We start from the raw sequence: 2500 nt of genomic DNA, 5'->3' as shown, positions 1-2500 counted from the left end.
TTGCTCGACCCCGCGTGGGAGAAACAGCAGAGGAAGGTCAGAGTTCAGTTAATGCCTGACTAACACTGTACATCCCTAACACTCAAACTACAGGAATAATAGTGCAGATGGAGTAAAAGATTTGAAAAAGCTAAATAAAATAACCAATACTGCAAAATTCAATACATAAATTAAATTGTGTGTGTGTGTGTGTGTGTGTGTGTGTGTGTGAGTGTGTGTGTGTGTGTGTGTGTGACACCTGTGGACAGATGCGCTGTAACACATGATGATGCTCTAATTTTATCTGAGGAACGTTCGACTCTCTAATCCACTGTCCTTGATGCCGAACTCACTTGTGTGTGTGTGTGTGTGTGTGTGTGTGTGTGTGTGTGTGTGTGTGTGTCACACCCAAACTCTTTCACCTTTCCTTGTAAGCTGCTGACCCTCGTTTGGGAAGGTTTTCTCAAAGTTATTTTAGTTCCTGTAAAATGTTACCACAAGTTTCAGAACATTCAGTTTCCTAATGTTTACAAAATGGTTATTTAACGTTCATATATATAAAAAAAAGAAGCATTTAAGACATTTTAAAAGGACATTTTGAACGTTCAGACATTTAGAAACGATATTTTCATAACTTAATGGGAATGTATAAGAAAAATGCTGGTTCACTAAGACGTTCTGAACGCAACTCTCCCCGTTTATACACTCGAGAGCCAGTTTTTCCACAATGAAAATCCCTGTTTAGTGTTCTGCCTTTCCCAGGATACAAATATAGAAATACCCGTCTGACAACACCGAGAGAACACGCTGAACCACAGGAGTGTGTGAAGAACGGCTGGGATGAATGTGACACGCTTCTCTATTGTTGTGTGTGTGTGTGTGTTCATGTAGATGAAACACACACACACACACACACTAATTTAGATCTGGATTGACACTCAAAATAGCGCTTTATGGGAATTAGAAGCGAAATTATTTTGTCATGCATATCGCGAATGGTTTATTTAAAGTTAATAAAGACTCCAGGATTTTGCAATGCAATGCATACTTGATTTAATTTAAAAAGCATGTTGTTTAACTAGATGTATCACTTAAATAAATTGTGATTTGCGGGTTTGTGCATTGAATTCACGCCTCGCAGTTTTCTGTGTGAACTGACCGGCGTGAATGGTGTGTGTGTGTGTGTGTGTGTGTGTGAGTGGTTTTCCCTCTGGCATGTGCGCTTCTCTTTAAAGGTTCACTCGTATTTCAGGAGAACGCGTGTGATTTATGAGGGAACAACAGACCTCGCTGTCTGTCATTGACAGGACATTGTGTGCTCGGGCATGACCGGACTGTAAAAAATGAGCTTTTGTTTTGATAATAAGCATTATTAGCCAAATTGATGTAGTCTACTCATTTATTAGGCGTCTGTTTTTGTTTTGTTTGTATAAGTATATTCTCCAGACCCCTGCAAACTCACAGTCAGATATGAAATTAACACTTTAAAGAAGCTTGAAACTGAAGTCACGCTGGTTTTCTTCCCTGTTGTGAGAAATCGAGTCCCCACAGGATCGGATCTCATTTTGGACCCTGATTGATCCCGTTGGTTCAGCGAACGAACATATCGTTTAATATGTGTTGTAATGACCACGTCTTTTAAATTAGATGGTTCATAATTCTAGCATAACCTAACTGAAGCTATATGTTGTTATATATCTCGTAATTTTCATTACCCTAGCTTAGCATACATCTACCCAATTAGCCTGCTAACTTAGCTTATAGGCCTATGTTGTTTTTTTTACTAGTTTCCAATTACATATTTCAAATTAATGATGTTTCTGTGTACTTACTACTTAGCATGACAATACATTTATTTAAAATGTATTATAGGCTACTATACCACATTACAATTATTGTGTAAAATTATGATTATTATTTATTATTATCTACAACGTATGTTGCAACAATTCTTATCCTTATAAAAAATACATTGTTTGACATGGTTGTGTTTCCAGTCTGTTTTATTATGCAATACATAGGCATTCATTTTTCTATGCAAGCATGTTGTTTGTGCACTTAATGTAATAAACATCATACAATAGGTTATAATTAGTCAAGACATTGCAATAATAACTTTTGATCAGGCATTTACCGCCTGGGTCTCCTACCCAATTCCTGGGGAGAGGGACTCAATTTCTTATCATATATCGAGTGAAACGCTTCGGGAACAAGAACACATGCTCGTTCCTGTTGTGTGTCCTCTAACTGGCAACCCGCGTGAGCGTCGAGTCTGAGGAGGCGGGGAAACAACGATCTCTGATATTTTTAGTTTGGACTGCAGTACCGATTTCCACCACTAGCTGTCATTCTTACAGACTGCACCTTTAACTATGAGTCAATAAATGAAAGCATGTGTAATGATGAATGAATGATAACCCTCTGGTCTCTCAGACGTTCACCGCCTGGTGTAACTCTCACCTTCGGAAAGCGGGAACGCAGATCGAGAACATCGAGGAGGATTTCAGGAACGGACTGAAGC

At 38.6% G+C, this 2500-nt stretch overlaps 1 protein-coding gene across 4 annotated transcripts in view; it reads left to right on the top strand.

Moving 5' to 3' along the window:
- LOC306989326 (alpha-actinin-2) overlaps positions 1–2500 on the top strand; it is a 27685-nt gene that overhangs the window by 190 nt on the left and 24995 nt on the right. For all 4 annotated transcript variants that reach the window (XR_013795617.1, XM_079594919.1, XM_079594917.1 and 1 more), the window contains exons 1-2: positions 1–36; positions 2413–2500. The exon at positions 1–36 is cut by the window's left edge; the exon at positions 2413–2500 is cut by the window's right edge and continues 27 nt beyond it. Coding sequence is in view for 3 of the 4 variants with exons in the window: in XM_079594919.1 (XP_079451045.1) it covers positions 1–36; positions 2413–2500 (124 nt within the window). In the remaining variant the exon portion in view is untranslated. The remainder of the gene's footprint in view (positions 37–2412) is intronic.

Source organism: Phoxinus phoxinus (genome assembly GCF_949152265.1).
Source record: "Phoxinus phoxinus genome assembly, chromosome: 21".
Classification (NCBI taxonomy): Eukaryota; Metazoa; Chordata; class Actinopteri; order Cypriniformes; family Leuciscidae; genus Phoxinus; species Phoxinus phoxinus.
Note: the sequence above shows the minus strand (reverse complement) of the source record. Positions and strands in the feature narration are given on the sequence as shown.